The sequence below is a fragment of the Pygocentrus nattereri genome, chromosome 24 (genome assembly GCF_015220715.1).
Source record: "Pygocentrus nattereri isolate fPygNat1 chromosome 24, fPygNat1.pri, whole genome shotgun sequence".
Taxonomy (NCBI): Eukaryota; Metazoa; Chordata; class Actinopteri; order Characiformes; family Serrasalmidae; genus Pygocentrus; species Pygocentrus nattereri.
The window spans coordinates 7,296,139-7,321,351 of NC_051234.1; the positions used below are offsets into that span (position 1 = coordinate 7,296,139).

A 25,213-nucleotide genomic window follows, 5' to 3' on the forward strand; every position below is an offset into this window, starting at 1 on the left:
GCTCTGTTGGACTCCTGGCCACGGACGGCTGTAGCATCACTAGGGATCGAAATCGTGGTCTACTGATCATGTGTCCAACGCTTAGATGGTGTGCACCACTAAGCTATTATTAAATGACAAATAATACACTGCAATGATATATAGAATTTATCTACCTTGAAATATCATATCCAATTTTCAAATATGAGACATTAATTTTATTATTAGTCCATTTTCTGTGTTACATTTTAGAATAACCTACAGCCCAGAATACAGAGATTTGTATTTTTTTTTCTTCACTGCTTCCCATTCATTTGTTGGAATCTATAAAGCTACAGAGTAGTTCTACACTGCTGCAGTTTTTATATTACAGAAAAAAGCTGATTCCAAACAGAATACAAGCTCTTTTGAATGGTAGTGTCTATTTGTGTGTGTGCAGCTCTATTAGCAGGAGGGTGGCTGAGTTTAGGTGGATCCTGTGGGAAAGATAAAGGTTTTAACTCAAATTCAAACAATAATCATTTCTTTCCCCTCTTCATGCTTCCCCCTCGCCCCCCCTCTCTTACACAGTAATGCAGAAATAAACATGGAGTGTCTAGGCTCTCCTCTCTCTCTGATAAGCAGCAGAGCAAATAAACCCATGAGGCGCTCTTTCCTGTGAGGAGCCGGCCTCAGGCTGTTCGTTTTTTCCCCTCCATACATCTACCTTCAGTATGACTACTTACTTACTAGGATGTGTGTTCACATTAGCAATGCTACCCCAGTTAAACACGATGTGACGACAGCGTTCACAGCCAACAGCTCCAGCATTTTATACTCATGTACACACTTCTGTGGCAAAAACTGACCAATGGAAAAACAAACAAAAGCGGCACAAAAACACTGTTGCATCTCCAAAATGGTCACTTTAGAGGAAAAGGAAAAAACATACTTTACTTTTAAGGTAAGTCAATGCAATCAGATGTTTTTCAAAGTAATTCTTGTGATTTTTTTAGTCTGTTCTTCTTGACATTTACATACGATATAAAGAGCAACAGGCATCTTCAAATTATGTGAAAAAGGGAGAAATTTTTCCCCTGAGAGCAGTGATATGTTAAATGGTATATTGGAGCTGTTTGGAGCAGACTACTGCTTTCAGTAGTTGAATCAACTGTGTGACTGGAGTGACTGGAGTTGGTAACATTAGACCCTGATTGCCAAGCAACATACCAGTTGAAACATGACTTGTTTAATAATAATAACTGTTTGTTTAATAATTAATAACTTGGCAAAATAATACACAATTAAAATCATATGTATTTCAAACTATTTACAAATTTGAACAGAGAGCAAATATTTAAAATGAAAACCACAACTATTCATCTGATAACTTCCAGTGATGGCCCTCATTTTTTAAACTATCTAGAACAACAAACGAATGTTAGGATAATTGTTATTGGCTGGCTTTGTAAAGGATTACCTTCTGGGTCAAACGTCTGGAAGACTCTCCTGGCCTGTTCTGATGGTGACTCAGGGGCCACCAGGGACATCTCCTAGAGAGAGAGAGAGAGAGAGAGAGAGAGAGAGAGAGAGAGAGAGAGAGAGAGAGAGAGAGAGAGAGAGAGAGAGAGAGAGAGAGAGAGAGAGAGAGAGAGAGAGAGAGAGATCGTCACTGAATCTGCAAAACTCATTAACAAACAAACCAGCTGGTGAGTGAACCGCTCTACTACTGGAGATTTAAATGAGGTTTGAATGGAGAAACATAGACGTTAAGTATCAGACTGAATGTCGTGGCTCGGAAAACGACGTCGTGTTTCGACAGACGTGGTTCTGTAAGTTTGTTAGTGCAGTTAGTTCAGAGTTCAGCTCCAGTCCTGAAACCCCTGCACTGCATAACTGTGGTTTCCTGGTTAAAATACCTGATATTATGAGCTAATTAATCCCTTCTTGAGCTGAACGAGGTGTGAACAGCAGAGAAACACTAAACTACACAGTGCAGCGGCTCCAAACCTGGAGTCTGAAACACTGAATTAAAGGTCTGTGTGTCTCGTCTCTCGGCTTCTGTCGCGTCTCGCAGGTGAATCATTCACAAGGCACAGCAAATTAAAGGCATCGCGCAGCGCCGTCACTCCCTGATCCGGTCCTCAGAATGGCAGTGACTGTACCGTGCGTTGTCCTGTGAAGCGCAAGAACTGGTGTGATTGTCACATGTCCACATACTTCGGCTACAGAATGTATGTGAGTGAATTTGTGTGAACGATCCCTGTGTGTGTGAGGACAGAACTATTAAAGTCAGATTCCGCACGTTTCCTTGAGCATGAAATCAACAGTGGGAACATATGGAGTCCATGCCTGTACAGTATGTGTGTTTGTGATTTGTGGTCATCAGCACCTTATCTCACAATGAAATGACAAGATGACTTTCCCTTCAAATAAACTCACAAGCAATTAAGCCTGAAAAAACAGTCTAATTCAAACGCTATTGGAATCTGTCTCACACACAAATGTACACATATAATACAAATAAAACTGCTCAATTTGTGTTTGTGTTCATGTTGATAATTACAGTGACTTACTGGAACATGTTGCCTGAGGACATGAAGCCTTCCCTCTGTGTTTGTGACCGTGTACATGAGGGAGCGCATACTTCTTACAGATCAGACAACGGCATTAGAGGGTGAAGAAATAAGTGGATTATAATCACGGCTGTGCTGAACTCCAGGCATAAGTGTCATGACCCATAATGATTTAACCTGGAGCTAAGAGACCTAAATATATAGCTCAACAGGTCTTCACTGAGACCGCCAGTTCTCACACTCCTGATGCTGCTAAAATCCAGTGTATTTTCACACAAAAAGATGTTCCTTTGAGTGGACTGGTATGCTGCTAACTACAGCAGCTAAATACACTATATTTCTAAAAGTATTCACTCGTCTGCCTTCACACGCATATGCACTTGAGTCACATCCCATTCTTAATCCATAGGGTTTAATATGATGTCGGCCCACCCTTTGCAGCTATAACAGCTTCAGCTCTTCTGGGAAGGCTTTCCACAAGGTTTAGGAGTGTGATTATGGGAATTTTTGACCGTTCTTCCAGAAGTGCATTTGTGAGGTCAGACATGTCTTTATGGACCTTGCTTTGTGCAGTCATGTTGGAACAGGAAGGGGCCGTCCCCGAAGTTGGGAGCATGAAATTGTCCAAAATCTCATTGTGCTGAAGTATTAAGAGTTCCTTTCACTGGAACTAAGGGGCCGAGCCCAACTCCTGAAAAACAACCAAACACCATAATCCCCCCTCCAACAAACTTTATACTTGGCACAATGCAGTCAGACAAGAACTGTTCTCCTGGCAACCGCCAGACCCAGACTCATCCATCGGATTGCCAAATGGAGAAGCGTGATCATCACTCCAGAGAACACGTCTCCACTGCTCTAGGGTCCAGTGGTGGCACTTTACACCACTGCATTCCACGCTTTGCATTGTGCTTGGTGATATAAGGCTTGGCTGCAGCTGCTCGGCCATAGAAACCCTTTCCATGAAGCTCTCCATGCTGTTCTTGAGATAATCTGAAGGCCACATGAATTTTGTAGGTCTGTAGAGATTGACTCTGCAGAAAGTTGGTGACCTCTGCGCACTATACGCCTCAGCATCCGCTGACCCTGCTCTGTCATTTTACATGGCTGACCACTTCATGGCTGAGCTGCTGTCGTTCCCAATCGCTTCCACTTTGTTATAATCCCACTGACAGGCGACTGTGGAATATTTAGTAGTGAGCAAATTTCACGACTGGACTTGTTATACAGCTAGTGTCCGATCACGGTACCACGCTGGAATTCACTGAGCTCCTGAGAGCGACACATTCTTTCACTAATATCTGTAGAAGCAGTCTGATTTATGCACCTGAGGCCATGGAAGTGATTAGAACATGTGAATTCAGTGATTTGGTTGGGTGACAATACTTTTAGCAATATAGCGTATATTGTTTCTTTATCATTAATGTGATTATCCTTTGCAAAACAGATGTCACAGAAGGGTGCAATAGGCAAATAATGTGCTTTTACTGTGTGTTGTGAGAATCCTGACCACTCAAGTGTTTCTGGGGGTGTTTTAATGAGTGGCATTCACTCATGTCACAATACCGATTCATAGAATTTTAATTGACTGGAAGGCATATTGCAATGACAATATGTAGCTAAATAAATCACAAAATAGTACTTTGACGAGGGCCCTATGGTTCCTGCAATGCAGAGAAAACAGAATCTAGGAAATGAGGCATAAAAGCGTATTTTGAACATAAAAATGAAAAGCGGCTTAGAAAATGGATGGATGGATGGATGGATGAATGAATGAATGGATGAATGAATGAATGAATGAATGAATGAATGGATGAATGGATGGATATTTGCTCCATATCACGATATCGATAAAAACAGACTTACCGCACAACCCTAGTTAACAGCATGTCATACAGTGTCAGAAACCAGATAAAGTCTACTTGAGGTTGTTTGAGGGTGTAAAGATTTAGACATGCAGTTTTCATGATACTAACTGATGGGATATGAGTTTCTATTACTTGTTAGCTACATTAGCCTCGTAGCTCTGATGCAAAACAAGAGAAGCTAATCACATGATGTTTTCATATAATAGTCAATCACTAAACCTTGGGGGGGCTGGGGGGAAGCCACAATCACATGTTCTCACTATAACATGATGTAAAATGCCTATAAGCAGTGTAAGCACACACACACACACACACACACACACACACACACACACACACAAGAATGAAAGTAAACACTGCCTGTGTACTCTCACAGCATGGGTTCAGCGCAACACTTACAAACAGCTGCTAATGTTTCATAAAGAAAATACACAACTCACCGATAACCAAGGACATGAGGGCAGAAGAAAAGAGGCGAGGAGGAGAGAGGAGGAGAAGAGAGGTAAGAGGGGGAAAATAAATGAAAGGAAAAGAGGACAGAGTGGTCCAGCTGGAAGATGTTCTCCAAAGGACACCCCCTCCAACTACACACAAACGACTACGCTCAGCAGAACGGCTGGCACTTAAAATGAAATAAATGAACGCCTCGCCTGGGGCCAGCTGCAAAAATGACCTCTCGTTCTTCAAGTAATGAAAAGATTTGTTAGTTTTAACTGCCTTATAAATCAAGCAATTCATAAATGCATATACAGAGAAGAAAGAGAGAGTGTTTGTTTGGGGTAGGAAAGAGAGAGGAAAGGAAAGAGAGAGAGAAAAAGAGAAGGGGAAGGAGTCAGCAGGAGAGAGACAGACATAGAGAGTAAGAAGAGACAGAGAAAAAAGAAAGAAGGGGAGAGACAGAATAAGAGAGAGGGGGAAAGGGAAGAAACTGAGGCAGAGAGAGAGAGATGAGAGAGAAACCGAAAAAAGAGAGGGGGGTGAAAGAAAGGAAAGTAGCGTGGCAGAAAGAGAGAGAGGAGGAGAGAGACAGACATACAGGCAAAGAGAGAGACGAAAGACAGAAAACGAAAAAAGAGAGGAAAAAGGAGAAAGAGAGGGTGGGAGAAAGCAGAAAGGGAGAATAGAGAGAGAGGGAGAGGGAGAGAGGGAGAAAGAAAAATGGAGCAGGAGAGAGACAGACATAGAAACAGAGAAGTGAATGGGAGAAGGAGTGGAAGAATGAAAGATACAGATGAAAAAGGAGTGAAAATGACAGCAGGAGAAAAAGATGCAGAGAGCAAGAAAGACATACAATGAGAGCAAGAGAGAGTGAGGAAAAAGAGAGAGAATAAATAAGAATAATAATTAAACGAATACATGTAAGACACACGAACACAAAACCGAGGCAGCGTCAGATGAGGATCTGAGGAAAGTGCTCCACCAGGCCGAGTTACATCTCCTCATGTTCTGCTGAAATGTGAGCAGACGGGCGAACGCCACCTCTGGTTTGGATCTCTGTGATATAGCGGGATAAAAAAAAACGGGTTTTTCATCAGGGCACTTTTATTAGCTTGGAGCTCGGCCATGAACTCTTATAAAAGGACTTGTTTTTGAAACCTGTGATGTTTTACAGGTTCTAATTCTTCTTCACTGGCCTTGAGAGCACAGTTCTCTGCATTATTAGCCCACATCAGCCAGAGAATAAGTCATTCAGTGCAGAATTTCAAACCCTTCAGGTTCCAGGGAACGTAGTCTGTTGTCTGTTGTTGAGTTTATTGCTGCACGCGCGGCCACAGACATCGGGCTAACACAGTTATATAGCTGGACTGATGTCAAGAAGGCCCAGCTCATACAGAACAAGTAACAGGTGTGACAAACACGACCATATAGGGATAAACAAGAACAGACAGAAGAATGTTCTAAATACAGTCACAGTACAGGCCCACACAATACACACTATGTGACACAGATATAAGCACAATGCAAAACAATAAATTCCTTCATCAGTAAGGCTGGACTAAAGGTGTGCATACAGGGCCATGCTACACTGACTAAACAGCCCCTGGGGCAGTACCCCTCTTGTCACTAGGGTGGTACCCTCAAAGGTCCATCTCAGTACCTTTAGTCGGGGAACATAACTGAACCATAATCCCCTGAAATGATACTGTCCAAGTTGTACAGACTCCACCCACCCCGTCTCGTCTCCAGGCTTTGATTTATTGTTCTGTTTTAAATTGTTCGGTTATGAAAAGATACAAATACGAACTTTTCACCTGGAAAAACTTATTTAAGGTTCACAACTGGACCTTAAAACCACTGCTGTACCTTTGAGGGAACATTTACATCGTTTGTATCTTGACGAACAAAAAAAAAAAAAAGTACCTGCACAGAACCTGTGGTGGTGGTGTTTTAGTGTGTGTTGTGCTGGTCTGAGTGGATCAGACACAGCAGTGCTGCTGGAGTTTTTAAACACCTCAGTGTCGCTGCTGGACTGAGAAAAGTCCACCAACCAAAAATATCCAGACAACAGTGTCCTGAGGGCAGCGTCCAGTGACCAGTGATGAAGGACTAGAGGATGACCAACACAAACTGTGCAGCAGCAGATGAGCTGTCGTCTCTGACTTTACATCTACAAGGTGGACTGATGAGGTAGGACTGTCTAATAGGGTGGACAGTGAGTGGACACAGTGTTTACTCCAGCAGCACTGTTGTGTCTGATCCATTTGTACCAGCACAGCACACACTAACACACCACCACCACGTCAGTGTTACTGCAGTGCTGAGAATGATGCACCACCCAAATAGTACCTGCTCTGTGAGGGAGAAACAGATGGACTACAGTCTGTAACTGTAGAACTACAAAGTACAGCTATACAGTAAGTGGAGCTGATAAAATGGACGAAGAGCGTAGAAACAAGGAGGTGGTCATAATGTTATGCCTGATCATGCACCAAATCTCCAAAATGTGCCGCATAACATCTATTTCACCTCAACGATCTGGCGAATTTTGTTAAGGTGTGTCCAGAAATCTTGAATGCCATCAACCCTGACATGTCTTCTCTGGAAATTCCCTTCATCTTACCTCTGCTTTAAGAATGACACATGACTGCTGCCTTGTCATGAACTCTTGTTCTGCAATGACAGTATGGATGTGCTTCTAACTGTTTCAAACAATGTCCCCTGGTGACAAAAGCAACATTCAGCTGTACCGCTGTTTACACTGGGGCTCCAAAACAACACGACCGGCCTGTAATCAACCCTGCAGAGTCAGCATTAATCACATGCATGCACACACAAGGCTGGATGACAGAGTGCTGTTCTTTAAAGCTTTAGTGCTGTTTAACAGACAGGGCCCCGGGGCCTGGGGCAGGATGGTTTCGCTTCGCTCTGCTGAGCAGGACGACCCAGACAGAGACACGGAGACAGACCTGTGGAGCCGCGAGTGCAGCGAAGTGAAGGGAGGCTCTCTGTTCTAGCGTTCAGCTCTGTGCTCTGCAGGGAGAAACTGAATCCTGCACAGAGACATTATGCATTATCCAGATAAGGCATTATCTCCTCGTACACCATGTAAATTCTAAAAGGATGAGCTGGCTTTGAAAAGAGGCAGGATCAGCAACGTTTCTTGGGCTGTCCCCAACTAAGGATTCTCTTTGTTCACCAAAGGTTTAGTTTCTGACCAGCAGAAGATGTGGGGTTGGATATGGGGCGGGGGTATAGACCTAATTCTGTGAAAAATCCAATGTGAAAAAAATCACAGAACTGCTAGTAAAGTAGGGCACAGTAATACCACATTATGACAGTAGTTACAGAAGCCCAACATTAACAATAACTACCTGTTTACTAAAGCATTTAAAAGGTGTATCAATGTGTGTGAAGAACTGACAAACCGGGGTGAAAAAACATTCAAAACACTATCACAATTAAAACTCAGATATAAGCAACTGCGGCTGTTTCAACATTTTAAGTGGTCTCGGACCAATGAATTGTGATTTCTTTTGGGTTTTTATGCCCCTCTAAACAAACCCACAAACCACGTCCCCAGGTGGTCTTAGTACAGGTTTCTGGTTCGCTTTGTAGTTTGACTAACTACAACATCTGTGGCAACATTCCTGACTGCTTTGTGCTTCATCTTTAAAAATCTTAGAGTTAACTGTACCTACACAGCTAGTTTTCTATAAAAGATAAATCCATGAAAAACAGTAAACCTTGTATCTCCATTTTTGTCGTTTTTCAGTTTTTGACAATTTGAAAATGCCTTTTGGCCTTCACGTTGTATGTAAATTTAACGATGAATGGACAAAAAGAAACGGCCTAAAATGACGGGGGGGATGGGGGGGGGGGGCTGGTTCCTTTGACTTATGTTAAAAGTACAGGAAAAGAAAAAAAAACTACTCTAAAGTTACCATTTTAGAAATAAGGTTTTGTTCTGACAACAGCGAAATGTTTTAACAGATTAATGGCATTAAAAGAGTAATGACACCCCACTATTTTCAGCTCTAACCCTGAAAACTTTGAAAAATGCTCAAAAGTGGGTGGGGAGGAACATTGGTGAGCTAGACTGCTTTGTTTTTAGAGCTGGCGTACCTTAGCTACCAGAAAATATGGAGAGTGACAGAAGCAAACGGCACTTTTGCAACTACGAGGTCTTACGAAACTGACTTTTTTCCACTACCATCCCCATCTTTGACGAGGGAAGGCACATAGTGCGCAGGGGTCACTAACTTTCTCCAGAGTCAATCACTACAGACCTCCAAACTTCATGTGGCCTTCAGATTAGTTCAAGGACAGCGTAGAGAACTTCATGGAAAGGCAATCCGATGGACTAGTCTGGATTTAGCGGTTGCCAGGAGAACGGTACTTGTCTGACTGCATTGTGCCAAGTGTAAAGTTTGGTGGATGGGGGGATTATGGTGTGGGGCTGTTTTTCAGGAGCTGAGCTCGGCCCCTTAGTTCCAGTAGAACTCAATGCTTCAGCAGACCAAGAGATATTTGGACAATTTCATGCTCCCAACTTCGTGGGAACAGTTTGGGAATGGCCCCTTCCTGTTCCAACATGACTGCGCACCAGTGCACAAAGCAGGTCCATAAACACATGGATGAGCGAGTTTGGTGTGGAAGAACTTGACTGGCCTGCATGGAGTCCTGACCTCAACCTGACCGAACATCTTTGGTGTGAATTAGAGTGGAGACTGTGAGCCAGGCCTTCTCATCCAACATCATTGTCTGACCTCACAAATGCTCTTCTGGAAGAACGGTCAAAAATTACCATAAACACACTCCTAAACCCCTGTGAAAAGTCATCCCAGAAGAGTTGAAACTGTTATAGCTGCAAAGGGTGGGCCAACATCATATCAAGCCCTATGGATTAAGAATGGGATGTCACTCAAGCGCATATGCATGTGAAGACAGACGAGTGAATACTTTTGGAAATATAGTGCATGTTGAACATTATCAATATAAAGCTAGTTAAGTCTAAAAGGCTAAAAATATCAAATGTTATGTAACTATGAATATGAAACGGTGCCGATGTTCTCAGTCAAGGTTCGTTCGGTTTCATATTTATGAGCACGGGACAAGCACAGACATCTCTGCATGGCTCTGGGCATGAATAGGGTGTCACCAGGGGGCGGTATCGATGGCTGACGGATTTGAATACTGTGGCATATCTTAGTACTTCGGTAGTAGAAAGCAGAGCTGAACCTGAGAAGCTCTGCAGAGGTGTAACCACAATAAAATTATACTTTTGTTTGGAAAAATGTGTTTACATTTCAGGCAATGGTATATTTTGGTATATTTTCCTATTACAGAGCAGTGAATTCAGCTATTAATGAATAGAAAAGGTCTTAGGGTGGAGTTACTCTTTAATAACTTTGAGCTACAGGCACATTCTACCACATGGCCCAATCAGATCTGCTATATGCTGAACTTGAACCATACAATGCATGATTCGGACTTAACCAGGTGGGTTCTGAGTTCTACAGTTTTAACTGCAACTTGCTCCCAAGAATAAGCAAAAATGTCACTATTCAAAACTATTCAACACTATTCAAACTGCACTGATTCATTGTGTTATGAGAGAAAAGCAACACACTAGGGCTACAACTAATGACAATTTAGTTGGTCCGTTATGGCTTTAATTAATCGATTAGTTGGGAGACAAAAACGTGCAGATACTGGCTAACAAAGCTGTTTGCACCCACACTATATTCTTATTCATATCTTCTAAAAATCTTTTATCAAGTGCTTAGCAAGAGATTTACTGCTAAGAAAAACGCTACGTTTGAAAGGTACAGAAACAATAAAGGAACAAAACATCCAAGTTTAAACGAGGCTGTTTTTTAAAAATAAAATAAATGAAAATAAATGAAAAATAAATTAAAAAGCTGATAACAATGATAACAATGAATGCAGTTTACATGCAGTAACCAGATCATAATTGGATTTCTGCATTACCTGATCACTATACTCTGATCAGGAAATCTGGTAAGGAGAGCTGGATTCTAGCTCAGTAATCTCAGTGCACGTTTACTCTTACTCTGATTTCTTTCGGATATCTCAGTCAGCGCATGCGCGAAAACAGATGGTGGTACCAGATACAAGCAAGCAGAGTTACTGCGAGGTGCAGCAAAACACTGGAGGAGCAGCACTGAAACCAAACACGAAATAAAGGATTTAAATATTCTTCATCTTCTAGATGATATATGTTCTTATTTTCAGGTAAAGTGGCACAATGTATCGACTGTTATTGACTGGTTGCAAAGCAGAAATCTGATTACTGTCAGCCTCATACAGACATACTGACAGGTATCAGCAGGTATTGGGTTATTAAGTGCATATAAACAAAACTTGCTGATATTACAGATCACAACAGTCCAACCTAGTCAGATATACAGAAGTAAAGCAGCTCATCAAACATGTCTCTTTATCAGTCAACACTGAAATGCTGAGTGTTTTAAAAAACCTCACTGACCTAAAGCGATTTTCTCGTGAAACTGAGGCTAAATGTGAAGAATAAAAACTAAAAACATACAAGTGGTTCTGTGTGCACTAACGTACTAGCAATCCTGACAAATGGGTAGTTTAGGTGAGCAGTTCAGGGCAAAAAAGCAGCTCATCTTTACAGGCAGCACTGCTTATTCTGTCTGCTAAGCTAAAACTTTAAACATTTTATCAAGATATCAGAATCTCACCATGCCAAGTTTCTACTGTGGATGCAGAGTATGTTCTCATGCTGGTGTCTGACTGCAGTGTTATCTGCTGAGCTAGGTTCACATATAGCACAGGAAATAATCTTTTTAGATGTTAAGATGAGGCTTGTTTACAGTTTCATCATGTGTGTGATGCTGTGCTTCAGCCTCTACTACCTGTGTTTTCCTCTTTCAGCCACATGATGTAAATGGGATGCACGTCGTCAAGCCAGTCAACCCGTGACTCGTTGCCAACAATTCTTTATTTACAACACACACACACACACACACACACACACACACGAGCAATATAAATAAGCTGACTGTGAAACTTGATTTAGATTAAGGAACAATAAAAAGGAGGTCAATGACCTTATGCAGACTTAGATTACATATAATAAACATATTATGAAGTCATATAATCTGCATGGAAGCTAATTGCTTTGTGCTTTTCGGTCATGGTGTCTTGAACATTCCCAGTTCAAGCTGTTCTAGAGCTTTTAGTGGGCTCTGGTCTCGTCTGCAGCGGAGCCGTAACGGGATAGCTGTGTGTTTGTGAACACGCTGCTGCTGTCTGTGCCACGCCAGCTTTATTTTTCAGCATTTCTTTGAAACGGAGTCAGAGGTTCAGAATCAAAAGTCTGGATTTCATTACTTTACTGACACACACACACACACACATACACACACACACACTAGAAGGCAGTAGGAATCAAGAGGCCATAGAAGGAGATCAGAGAGGCAGGTCGCATTTTCCACAGGGGCAAGCACAGCCAACACACGCTGATGACCGAGCCTCAGAAATATTCTACAGAACCAGTACACACACACACACACACACACACACACACACTTCAACAGCTACTAAAACAATGTTCCAGCAAACATGAACAGCACTACTTTACATGACTGTGAAAAAGATGACAGAGAAGATGAACCAAACCATAGAGAGCGCTCGAGAGAGAGAACAAGAGACAGAAAAGGAGACAGAGACAGACAGAGAGAGACAGATAGAGAGAGACACACAGAGAGACACACACACACACACACACACACACACACACACACACACAGATATCATTATTCATTTAATTTAGAATGATGAGAAAATGACAGATCACATGAAAGATAAATACCATGAGATGTAGAGTTTCAATTAAATGTATAATTGTAAATTTCAATTAAACATTAGAGATGTGTTTTTAGATGCTTCTTAAAAGTGAGCACTAAGCTTGACTGTCTAATAAAAGGTGGAACTGAGTTCCATAGTTTCGAAGCAGAATAACAGAAGGGGTCTCTCCATGTTTTCTGTATTTTAGAAGGTCAGTTCTGCAGATCTGAGATCATGTCTTAGAACAGACACTCTGTGATGTGATCTCTGTGTTGTTTTTGTGAGGATGCTGCTGTGTTTTGTACGAGTTGTAAAGGATGTATTGTTTTCATAGGAAGCTCAGTAAGAAGATCATTTTAGTGATCAACTCTGCTGTAACAAATGCATGAACAAGTTTCTCCGCGTCGCTGAAATGACAGAAATGAGAGAAAGCTACTTTGGAGACTGCGTTTACATGCAGGAAAAAACAGAGCTCAGAGATGTACATGTTTAAAAACAGAGCACTCGTAGGTTTAATATAGAGGGTGATTCAAAAAGATTAATCCGATTTCAAAACGCCCGTGAGGCGCCTAGGAATCAATCACAACCCAATTGTAAGAGGGGATCATAGAGATTCTGACTGTCAGTGGAAGATGAGTCCCTTCAGTCTGAGAGGAGATGGAGAACCTTGAGTATAAAGCGTTCTGAGGTCTCCACTTCAATAAGAGTGAATCCATCATTACTGTGCATCATGATTTTCGTGGGCAGTGAAGCTCCAACGACTCAGAGCTTTCGTTGTTGGTTCCACAACACTCGATGACACTTGACATGCTCAGTCGAGTATGGGATGAATTTGACTATGGCATTCATGTTGTCCGTACAGCTGGAGGAGGTTTACAATTTACTGCATTGTTCTGTAATGATTTACATCACCTTTTAAGGCCAAACTCCTCTAGTGAGTGCTGATTTCTATTCAGAGCTTAGAAAATACCGGGAGGTTTACAATTTACTGCATTGTTCTGTAATGATTTACAAGTAAAATACATCATTTTGATACCTGGACGTATCTTTCTGAATCACCCGGTATTGTCTAATACGATCGTTGAATGTACGGCTTTTGGTGGTGGGGCAGTAAGAGAGAAAAGCTTACGAGACTTATTTCTGAGAACCTGCAGGGGCTCCAGATTTACTCACAAAGCTCTGAATAGAAAGCAGCAATCACTAGAGGAGTTTGGCCTTAAAAGGTGATGTAAAATAGCATGTGCAGGCATGTGTGTGTGTATGTCTTATGGAATCTACATTTTCTACACTCTTCTGTCATCTGCACAATCTCCAGACTGTGACACAATCCAGATCAAGCAAAGCACTTTTTTCCCCCCACAGGAATAGACAGTGTGCATGTAGACAGTATATGTTACAAACACACTTTCAGATTCTTTAAGGTACTCACATCATTCAATGGCTGGCTGTGGAGGAGAGGTAATCAAGGCCATTGAAAGGTTAAGTCTCAGAGCTGTGTTACACCTGAAGTGCCCTTTCACAGCACAATGCTACAACCTGAGAAGCTTTTATCTGTCGGTGTCGTAACGACCGTAAAAGGAAGAGTGCAGCACAAAAAATAACTACACTCAAAAGAGCCATTACATGCAAATCATTTGTTTTCAGATGTTTCTCCTGAAAAGAATAGATACAACTCCAATTCCAATGAAGTTGGGATGTTGTGTAACATAAATAAAAACAGAATACAATGATTTGCAAATCTTTTTCAACCTGTATTCAATTGAATACACTACAAAGACAAGATATTTAATGTTAAAACAGATAAACTTTGTTTTTTGTAAATATTCACTCATTTTGAATTTGATGCCTGCAACACGTTCCAAAGAAGTTGGGACAGGGGTGTGTTTACCACTGTGTTACATCACCTTTCCTTTTAACAACACTCAATAAGCGTTTGGGAACTGAGGAGACTAATTGTTGAAGCTTTGTAGGTGGAATTCTTTCCCATTCTTGCTTGATGTACAACTTCAGGTGCTCAACAGTCCGGGGGCTCCGTTATCGTATTTTGCGCTTCATAAATGCATAAAGGCATCAGAAATGCTTTGCTATATAAAATCTTAAGCTTATTACATACTAAGGCTTATTATTCAGTAACTACAGGGACTTCAATGCAAACTGTTTGAGCTATTCTTAGGTTATAGAAGTGTGAAATAACACTGGTGGTTTATGGGTGTTGAAAGGGTTAAGGTGAAACGGGAAAATCTGAACGAGAAGCTGGCAAATAGCTGACTAACTTCTTACTACTGAAGAATTAGGGGTGGGCAATAACAAAAAAACTGTCCACCCCTCTTTGAAGGCATAAGACTCCTTAAATGTAACTAAAGCCCAGCATTGAGGAGCTGAACTTCACCCTCCTCTGCTGTCACTGCAGACTAGCAGGGTGCCTATAGAGCAGCTCTAGTAGCTGTTAATGAAGTAATACTGTTTTTATTTAAGGGTCCCATTTTGTAGCGCAAGATTCAAACCACTGCAACTTGTAACTCAGTTTCAAGGGGCGAGGTGACACTCGAAAACAAGGGATAGGGGTAAAAATAAGAAATTGGATCAGGCCTGACTCTGGTGAAACCGTTCCTCGCTGTGAGGCAGAATCCATAAATGGCCTTCCACTATGGCTTTATCAGCAACTACCTTACTGTGTCAACATCAAAGCGGTGCCAGTAATAGGACCGTTATGTTAGCCACTACGCTAATCAGTGATAGTCTGTTATACGGTAACCTGAACGATGGCTCTGAACAGAGCTCCTAGAAAGAGTCTTGCTAGTGGGAAACCTAAGCGCCATTAGCAAATGCATGTTTTAAAACCTGATACAACAGAGGTGACACGGTCACTGACGGGACACCACGTTTAACATGAGAAAGCCAAACCTTCATTCTCGCCATCCCTTTTTTCTTAAACACCACTTTCGACTCTCACTCTCTCTGTGGTCCCCGGCCTTGTGTGCAGAGCCGTGTTAACGCTATCTCCGTCTCCATCTCATGTCATACTCTCTATTCACAGTGGCTGGCTTTGTGATCGCTATTGTTAGTGAAGTACCCTCCCAAAACAGACACCAGTGTCTATGAGAGGCCGCTGTAGAGGCTATTGTTCGCCCTTAAGAGGGGATTTGGGGCTCCTCATGTGTTACAAGACCCATGGGTCTGTGCGTACGTGTGTGTGTGTGTGTGTGTGTGTGTGTGTGTGTGTTTGAGAAGCACTACAGGACCTGTAGGATCAATAACATAAGCTGTTATGCCATTCATGCGTACTGGGAAGTGCTGTTAAAATTCACTAAAGACTGTTACTGATCCTAGAAATCAAGAAATCCAAGAATTCATCTCATGATTGAGTAATCCTGAGTCTCTTGAAAAGGTTAAGCAAGGAACATGGACGTAAGAACCTTGCATGAAATATTACCTTCTTTACATTTTTCTTCAATAATGTTAATAAAACAATGTTATGATGGAAATGTACACTTTACAAAAGAGTAGGGTGTTCTTACCACTCTTTGCCCACTAGCAGCTCAATATGGAGTCATATTTCAAATTCACAAAGCCAAGTGTCCTAGGTAATCAGAGTTATAGGGATAACTGCACTTTGTAGTTCTACAGTTACAGACTATAGTCCATCTGTTTCTCTGATACTTTGTTAGCCCCCTTTAACCCCGTTCTTCAGTAGTCAGGACCCCCGTGGATCATCCCAGAGCAGGTACTATTTGGGTGGTGGATCATTCTCAGCACCTCAGTAACACTGATGTGGTGGTGGTGGGGTGTTAGTGTGTGTTATGCTGGTACGAGTGGATCAGACACAGTAGTCCTGCTGGAAACAACCAAAACCAACAGAATTATCTTTTTTTTTTTTTTTAATGTGGGGTTTCAAAGATGCCATGGCAACAGACTAAACTAAACAGCAACAACAGCTTAAGAGCAATATGTGGGATATACTGAGTTTTATGTATGGATTTATCAAATGTGTTAACAAGCCCCCTAAGAAGAGCACACTGCTTTGAGATGAGGCACACCTTGCATAGACCTAATGTCCCTTATCAATACAGCTAAAAGTGAAAATCAGTGCAGTTGTGCGACACCAACACTGGTCCAGACTGCACTACCATACATAATTAGATGTTATCTCCACACAACAAAGGATAAGAGGACTCCGAGTGTCTGTGTGTAACTGATCAGCTACAATCAAAGGAATGATTAATGAGACGTCAGTCGGCACAATGCCTTCAGGAGACCTGATGTCTGTTAGCTGATAATCCGAAACATGGCACGCACACATGGAATGAAGTGATAATTTTACGCTCCCTGTAGCTTTCTTTTATGTGCTGTGGATATCTAAGCAGGTGCTGACTGATGCTTTTCACCCTGACAGAAAAGAAAGCTGGGATGATTCTCAGTGTGCCGTTCTCACACAACTAGAACCCAGCAATACGCTCCTATAAAAGGCGGTTCCTCCAGGGTTCTTTAGTAAAATGAGATGTTCTATTTTATACCATGTGTTTCAGGCTTTTCAGACTGGGAAAAACATTTTCACATATTTTTTAGCACTCGCTGACACAGAGGCCCAATACCATATTGAGTAATCCACTCAGAATCAAGCAGTTGTTACTGTAACCCAACAGTTGAATCTTTCCAATCTAGTTGGTTTTACATGAAATGCATTATTATTATAAAATGCACTGAGTCATATTCTTCATAACTTTCGTATTTCATAAGCTTCATTCAAAAGGTGGGTGTTGTATGAGGCTGTAACATCTTTCCAGTCTTGTAGACAGTGATGTAATTTTAAACCCTTATAACAAAAAAGACTGAACTCAATGTTTTTTCTACTGAAAGTCAATTCTTTTTTCCACAAATCTGGGCTATAAACTATAAACAGACGGTGTCTCTTCACTGATCTGCTCTGTAAAAATGATTTTTATAAAATTAATACAGAGAGCATCTAAGATTTTTAGCTTTCAGCAGTAAATCATAAGCATACAGCTTTATGTTTATGATCATAAAACATGTTCTGTTCATTTGAGGGGAGCTTTTACAAAAAATAAGTAAATAAAATATGCAGTTACTGAATAATTTGCCTTGTGATTTGATCATGAAAATTCAGATGGAAAAACCAAAACATACCATGGGGAATAAGAGGTTAACACTACCTTGGATTGAGTAGCACTGCAGTGGAGAACAATGGGTTTTGTACAGTGACTCACATTGTAATCGCAGCCCCTATCAAACAAAATGTGCATGCTGAGAACCTCAGCGGTGCTAGTAACATAGTATTGTACTATCATTCAGTGCACAAACTCGACAGCCTATTTTACAAAACAAAACAAAAAAACACACTTAAACTGAAAGCTACCAAATTTGTGTTTCCTGACATTTATATTTATCTCATACTCAGCCCCTCTCCCTAATCTGGAGAGTGTCTCAGAGCAGTTAAAAACACAGAAGCCCACCAGCTCTTCACATCAGGGTGGGTAACGGATCTCATGGTGTTGCATAAAGAGGAGAAAACTCTGATCATAGGAGGGAAACGACATCAGCTAATTAACACAGACGTGATCAATGCAGGCCTTTAGAGAACTTTAGCTAATGTTATTAGCCGAGAGGTAAACAGTCGTCCCCCTAACGGAGCTGCAGACCCCCGCTATAACTTTACTCTCTGTTTCTGGAGATTTAAATGAGGTTTGAATGGAGAAACATGGACGTTAAATATCAGACTGAATGTCGTGGCTCGGAAAACGACGTCGTGTTTCGACAGACGTGGTTCTGTAAGTTTGTTAGTGCAGTTAGTTCAGAGTTCAGCTCCAGTCCTGAAACCCCTGCACTGCATAACTGTGGTTTCCTGGTTAAAATACCTGATATTATGAGCTAATTAATCCCTTCTTGAGCTGAACGAGGTGTGAACGGCAGAGAAACACTAAACTACACAGTGCAGCGGCTCCAAACCTGGAGTCTGAAACACTGAATTAAAGGTCTGTGTGTCTCTCGTCTCCTGTCGTGGGCAGTGCAGTCGCTCCCTGATTCAGTCCTCAAAATGACGGTGACTACACAGTGTGATGTCACATGAAACAGGGGAATATATGGACTTTAGTAGCAAATATCGCCTTCATTTAGCTGGCCTACGCATCTCCACCCATTCACTTGGGAAGCGGCTGTGATCGCATGTTTAAAACGGCTGAAGTCATGCAGTGTAGGTGGGGTGGGAATATACCAAGGCGGAATGCATAGCGACCAATGGCTTTGTGTCAGTCACAGAGTCAGCGTTTCTCTGTATGAGCAGATCCTCCTTCGCTGTGTTTGTTCATTAGTGAAGCAGCTACCCTCGACTCACGTCACATGATACTGGAATGTTGATAAGGCTCAATCTTTTACAAGTACAAGCAAATGAGCACGATACCAGCATATACATATATACACACAAACACAAGTGATTACAGTATTCCGCAAGTGTCTGATGACACTACATACACACAACATTGATAGCTTCAAAGTGTCTAGCACCCAGCCTGAAAATGTATAGATACGAGCAATAAGAGTACATAGCAACATAACTACAATATGTTTCTTGCCTATCATGCAGCTTTACACAGAAAACTGAACTACTGCCTTCATATCCCTTCCAAACACTTTCCACTGCAAGAAACATTTTAATGGGCTTTTATTACTCACGTTTTGTTCTTTGAATATAACAGCAGTTATTATAAAAAACCTAAAACATCCCAATCAGCTGAGCCCTGCAGAGAAGTGCTCTGCAGAAGGGAGTCTATAGTGCATGTTGACCACCACTGGGAGTCCCGAAGGCCAAGCGTAAATTCGCAGGGCAGGGTAGAATCCTGTGGAGCACCAAAGCATTTTACCATCAGTCGCTTGCCTTCCTCTCTTTACTGGGCTGGCCCCTCCTAACATCCTTACCTTTGAGGAAGAGACCAAACATCAGGAAAAAAACTTTCCATTCTCTCGCTCGCTCTCAGGCTCTGTATTCCTGGGTTAAATGGTTGCTGCAGTCGTTTGCGGAAAACACAAGCAATGTTCAGGTTCCAAGATAAATGGCAGGAAACAGAGGGGGTGGGGGGGTGGGGGTATATACGTTTTTGAGTAATTTTGCAATTTAAATGGGACCTGATTTTCTTAATAAGAACATCCATTTATTTCATGCTTTAGGCTTCAAAGCTGAGATGTAGTGCGTCAGACTGCCAGTTCATGAGCTCTGCGGTATCTGGGTAAACTTCTCAAGTTAAAACTTAAGACAACATTGAATAATGTGGGATATAACAAACTACAGCTAATTTGTAATAAAAACGGCACCCTTTCAAACTGCAGCAATACAGCTACGTTTACACAGCAGGTAAAAGAGGCCCAAATCTGATCTTTTTCTTCATTTATGACATAAACGCATGTCAGTGTGAACAGATAAACACACTGACATTTTCCATTCCAATTTCAAATGCTTTTACATGTGGTATTGAAATCTGATGGGTATCTGATCTGCGGCGACGTGACTGAACAGCCAGATCGGAAATCATGTGACTTTTACGTCAAACGTCCAACTCGACATTCGTCATAATTTGGCGCTGCTGAGATGCAGACTTATTGCTAAAAACGTGCTATATACCTTGACGTATGTGTAATCGATCGCATTACATGTGATGCTGGAATTGATCTCCGTTTTCTGACAGATACGTGAAGGGGTACGGGGATATGCATCCGGAAGTTGCAAACAGAGGTTAAATGCCTGGACGGCTGTCTGGCGCCTACCTCACCGCTCTGACGCAGGGGCAACCTGGCTTGTTCGAATCTCCCTATACTGAGGAGCACATGGCGCTTTATTTCATTCAGATTGCTTCATCCTATTGAGAGCTATTTCAAAATTTTAGGGACCTCTTTCGAGTGAATCTCTCTGTTCTTTCAACCATTTTATAGGTAAAAGTCATATTGCATCAGAATCTATATTCTGCACGATATAGGCATGGAGTATAAGCTTTCATGGCTTGTTAGCTCCATGTAGTTCCAGTGCAAAACTAAAGAAAAAATTAGGCTTTAATAAGAATGGCATGTGTACATTTTAGCAACGAGGCAACATGTTTTCTTAATAAACTGAATAAAGCTAATAGGCAGAAATATGCTCTCCTGTGAGCCAACCGAACGGTCTGCTTAAGAATGCAGTCATTTACTCTCTCTGACACATTAAGGCTTCAAATGTGGGTGCTTTTTAGCACAATAAGCTAATAATCACCAAATACATATGAACTAGTGAAGTAAGCCCCATGGCTAAGCTGCTACACAGCTACAGCAGCCACTGATGCCAGTTACAGACTTTCAGTACAGTCACGCTTTCAGTCACTCTCTGTAGCTTATAATCACTACAGAGAATGACGACGTATGATTAAATCTGGTGGATTTAGGAGACATTACAACGGCCTAGAAATGGGAATGTGGTGTTTACTGCAGTTATGCATCCTATGTTTTGTCTTTGCAAAACAATGTAATAGATTTCATTTTGAACAGCGTTAAATATTTTTAAAATTGAAACATACAGGGTGATTAAAAAACATTCATCCGATTTCAAAGCGCCATGAGTCACCTAGGAACCAATCACATACCAACTGAAAGAGGCGGTCACAGAGTTTCTGACGGTCCCTTCAGTCTGCGAGGAGATGCGACCCCTGAGCAGAAAGCGTTTTGTGTTCTCCACTTCAATAACTGCAACAAAAGCTCAGAGCATTCGTTGTTGGTTCCACACTAGATGATCTCCGAAATTGTGTATTGCATTGTTCTGTAATGATTTACAAGTGAAATAAATCCATTTGAATCTGATGAATCATTTTGAATCACCCTGTATTTTCTAATATTTGACAAATGCCAGTGAACATCAACTACAAAAAAAAAAAAATATATATGCAAATGAACATTTTCAATTTTTTTGAAATTTTGAAAATACCAGCTGCCCTTTATATTGTGTAAAAATGCCATGATGGACAGACCACTTTTGAAGATACAAAGTTCAGAAAGTGGTGATAAATCAAATGTAGAACCTTAAGACAGGAAAGCGAAAGCCTCCAATGAGATAAAGAACAGGAGGGAGGGCAAGGAAGGAAAGGAGGGATGTGAACCTAATCATGAGCAACGTTCAAAAGCAGAGAAATCATAAAACAACATGAGGAGAGGAACAATGGATACGACGGCGGTGGAACACAGAGAGGGGCAACCAGGATTATGTCCTTGTGTCCAGTGCAGGCTGAGTGTGTCTGAGAGTGTGAGGGAGAGCAGGTCCGGAGTTTTGGTATAAACAGAAGGCCTCGGGTTCAAGACACACGGATCACATTACCCTGCATTATAAATGGCTATATTTACCACGGTGCTGCATTAAAAAGACCTATTCCATTACATGCTGCCCTCAGGCTGGGTGTGAGCGAGCGAGAGTGTGCATGCCCACTGGGACCTGCTTCATCTTTTTTTGTTTTTTTTCTTGCTACATCATTCCTTTAGTGTCCAACGTTTGTGTGTCTCCGTCCCCTCGTGGGACCTCAGTAAGAGGTCATTTGTGTAGTGTCTGCTGCTTTGTGTGCATAAATCAGATAAGAGAGGAACACAAACCCTATTAGAGGCTAAAAGCAGAGACATGGAGACACATAAAAACAGCAACATGAGTACACGTCCGTAGGGACGCTGGCTTAAAACCTGCAAGGCCATTAAAGACACCTCTCCCTCACCCACTCAAACACGCAGGCCTTACACCGCACCCATCACTGGAGCAGCCAGGCATCCCAAACCAAAAGCATTAACTCACAGAGAGCATTAGGAGACAGGGCTCGAAAGCTGGTGAACCACTCAACTCAACCAAAAAACACATTAGCAGCACTTACAGTCCACCAGCCTGAAACCAGCCTATATCATTTAGAGGAAGTTAACAAACCACTCAAATCTTGACCCGAACACCTGCTCAGAAGCAAACAAAATGTTTTTTTAATATTAAATAAGCAAATATTCATTCATTTTCTAAGCCGCTTCCCCCTCAGGGTTGCGGGGGGGGTGCTGGAGCCTAACCCAGCAGTCATTGGGCGGAAGGCAGGATACATGCAGGATATTTTTCAGTTTTTGACATAATTTGAAAACACAGGGTGATTCAAAAAGATTCATCTGATTTCAAAGCGCCATATTTTTACAACCGTGAGACGCCGAGGAACCAATCACAATCCAACTGAAAGGGGGGGGGGGTCACAGAGCTTCTGATTGTCAGCTCCCTTCAGTCTGTGAGGAGATGAGAACAGTGAACAGAAATTTCTGCGTTCTCCACTTCAGTAAGACTGAATCCGTCATAACTGTGCAGTGTGATTTTCATTGGCAGTGAAACTCCAACAGCTGAGAGCGTTCGTCGCTGGTTCCACAACACTGGGTGACCTCCGAAATCGCACTGAGAGAGCTATGAGTGCAGCGCCACCCAACACGCTATAATTTGACTATGGCGTTGATGTCTGTACAGCTGGAGGAGGTTCATATTCAGCACTTGTAAAATTGAATAAACTTTATGCTGATTTAAACCATTTACAGTTTACTGCGTTGATCTGTAATGATTTACAAGTGAAATACAGCATTTTGAAATTGGATGAATCTTTTTTGATCACCCTTTATACAGTGTGTAAATTTAACGAAGAATGGACCAAAAGAAATCGCCCAAAATGACTCGGAAAGACGTCTGGATTCACTGATTTACACGAAAAGTAAAATAGGTTTTTCTCCTTTTCCTATAGCGTTATCATTCTGGAGATGTGAGGTTTTCTTCCGACAGCAGCAATATGTTAATGTTCACATGATAAATTAACGGTACAAATGAATACATTTTCCTAGTTTGACCCTTCAAACCATCCATATATCCATGCTGCAGCCCAGCTGTTTGTGTTGTTATATCTGAGATATGAGGAGTTGTACTGCAGTTGCAACACATAGAAATGTAACAGATACAATACTTTGCCCGTGAAGCTGTAAAATAGACCACTGAACCACTACATTAATTTGTCCTCTTTCAGTTCCTAGAGTGATAATTAGCTTGGAAGTCAGAATAATTTATTAGAACTAATAAAGCAATTTTAAGGCAATCTTAACATGTTAAAATGTGATGTTATTTTCTGCACTTCAATCAACAAAACACGTTGCCCAAACATATAACGGGAAATGTGTGAAAAGAGGAAACTTCTGTTAATCTTTTTTTTTTCAATATATACCAGACGGATGCAATTATATTTTAGACGACGGCATCAAGGTTCTCACGACCGTTAAAAACTAATAAAATAGTAAAAAAAACAAAAAAACAAAAAAAAAAAAACTAACCCTTAAAAAGAAATCCCCAGTTAAATGAGCAACGATAGGCTTTTTTCTTTAAACTCAGAGCCTTGATTATGGATAAGTCAATGTCTGATGCAGTTCCTTCTCTCAAGCCCTCATTTTGTTTTACTTTTTTTTTTTTTTAAACTACTGATCTTTTATTTCCTCTGGACTAACAAACTAACCAAAAGCAATAAGCCAAAAAAACAAACCCTTATCACTTAAACTTTCACATCTGGCTGTAACCAAAAGCCCAACACAATTAGTCCAGCAGCCTTAGGCGGGAGAGAGAGGTCTAACGGCTATGTTTTGGGGGAGGGGGTGTGAACTCAGAGCATTTCCGTGTCTCTCAGGAGTTTGGCTGAGTGGCTGACCCTGCCGGTGTCTCTGGGGGGGGCGGAAGTAAACCAGATGGGCATGGAGTTGCACAGCTCTCGGGAAAACGGATTAGATTTCTTAAAGATCCTAGAACGCCTCTTGTCTCTGTGTGTGTGTGTGTGTGTGTGTGTGCGTGTGTGTGTGTGTGTACTCGTGTAATAAAGAGTGAAAAGGTTAACTTTGTTGTGCATGTATGTGGACGGATCACATTAGGCGTTTGCTTTAAAGAATTTACAGGAAAAAACTCATAGTTAGCACCTGGTGATCATCAGAGCACCCCCCCCCCCACCCAACACACACACAAAAAATAATTAACAAAACACCAAAAAACAAATAGTTTCAATACGCTGAGGAGTTCTGCTGCATGCTCCATGTTGGCAACAGTAAATCATTTTAAAAAGTTCTGCGAACAGAACCGAAACTTCAAGATCATTCTAAAAACTTTGTCCATCATTTGAGTTCTACCAGCTCCATAATTGCTTAGATCCATTTTTAATGTAATTTATTGACCGTCTCACAGGCTACATACACATTACAAGCCTCATTGCTCAAAATCCGATATCTCGGTCACGACAGATCACGCTTGTTTAAGTAAGTGATTCAAATCTGTCCTTAATGTGAACGAACTGGTGTCCTGAAATGACCCTCACGAACACATCGTACTCAGTAACGTCACCTGAACGAATCACTGCATCATCAGCACAAACTAAAGAGCTTCACTGAGAAGATCATCAACTCTGATCAGCTCTCAGCTTCATTATTAGAGTCAGACGATGGAGAAAAAGGTGAGATGAGCTGCTTTTCCACCGTTTACAGGCT

The 25,213-nt window shown here is 41.5% G+C and overlaps 1 protein-coding gene across 1 annotated transcript in view; it reads right to left on the reverse strand.

Moving 5' to 3' along the window:
- The window catches only part of mindy3 (MINDY lysine 48 deubiquitinase 3), an 80,925-nt gene that overhangs the window by 24,377 nt on the left and 31,335 nt on the right, over positions 1-25,213 (reverse strand). Inside the window, exon 11 of the mRNA XM_017695779.2 lies at positions 1,439-1,511. Coding sequence (XP_017551268.2) covers positions 1,439-1,511 — 73 coding nt within the window. The remainder of the gene's footprint in view (positions 1-1,438; positions 1,512-25,213) is intronic.